Source organism: Nicotiana attenuata, unplaced genomic scaffold, assembly GCF_001879085.1.
Source record: "Nicotiana attenuata strain UT unplaced genomic scaffold, NIATTr2, whole genome shotgun sequence".
Lineage (NCBI taxonomy): Eukaryota > Viridiplantae > Streptophyta > Magnoliopsida > Solanales > Solanaceae > Nicotiana > Nicotiana attenuata.
Genome location: NW_017688934.1, coordinates 5097 through 5901, shown reverse-complemented (window position 1 = coordinate 5901; position 805 = coordinate 5097). Strand labels below are relative to the sequence as shown.

The 805-nt window shown below is 45.3% G+C and overlaps 1 protein-coding gene across 1 annotated transcript in view; it reads left to right on the top strand.

Moving 5' to 3' along the window:
* Nucleotides 1-92: 92 nt before the first annotated feature.
* The window catches only part of LOC109222370 (QWRF motif-containing protein 2-like), a 5206-nt gene continuing 4493 nt past the window's right edge, over nt 93-805 (top strand). The window contains exon 1 of the mRNA XM_019386736.1: nt 93-776. Coding sequence (XP_019242281.1) covers nt 93-776 — 684 coding nt within the window. The remainder of the gene's footprint in view (nt 777-805) is intronic.

The window sequence follows — 805 nt, the reverse complement described above, 5'->3', positions numbered from 1 at the left end:
ATCTGTTGGCGAGGAGCTTAGATTGTAGTAGTAATGGGGATAGAAACAAGGTTATTGGATCTGGGAATGTAATTAGGACACTGCAGCAATCTATGATTGATGAAAGGAGGGCTTCTTTCGATGGCAGGTTGAGTCTTGATTTAGGAAATGCTGAGCCGGCTTTGAAGGCTGTTGAACAACCGCAGGACGTAAATAATGAGTTGTCTCTACCGTCTGATCTTACTGCGTCTGACACGGATAGTGTTTCTTCTGGTAGTACTTCAGGAGTGCAGGAGTGTGGTGGGAGTTCACGTATACGCGGTGTGCCTCGTGGCATTGTTGTTTCTGCTAGGTTTTGGCAAGAAACGAATAGTAGGTTGAGGAGGTTGCAGGATCCTGGGTCGCCTTTATCTACAAGTCCGGGTTCCAAATTGGTTGTGCCACAGAAGTTGAGAAAGTACTCTAGTGATGTCCCAATATCGTCCCCGCGAACAATGTCATCGCCTATTCGTGGAAACATTCGGTCTGCATCTCCTAGTAAGCTTATTGGATCATCTCCTTCCAGGGGAATGCCTAGTCCATCACGTGTCAGAAATGTGGTTAGTACTATTAATAGTAACTTCGTTGAGACCCCTTCAGTTCTTAGTTTTGCTGTTGATGTTCGGAGGGGGAAGGTGGGCGAAAATCGAATTGTTGATGCACACTTGTTGCGGCTTCTGTACAATCGACACTTACAGTGGCGTTTTGTAAATGCTACGACTGAAGCAACTTTGCTGGTGCAAAAACACAATGCAGAGGTAAAGCTATACTTTTCACTGTATGTTTG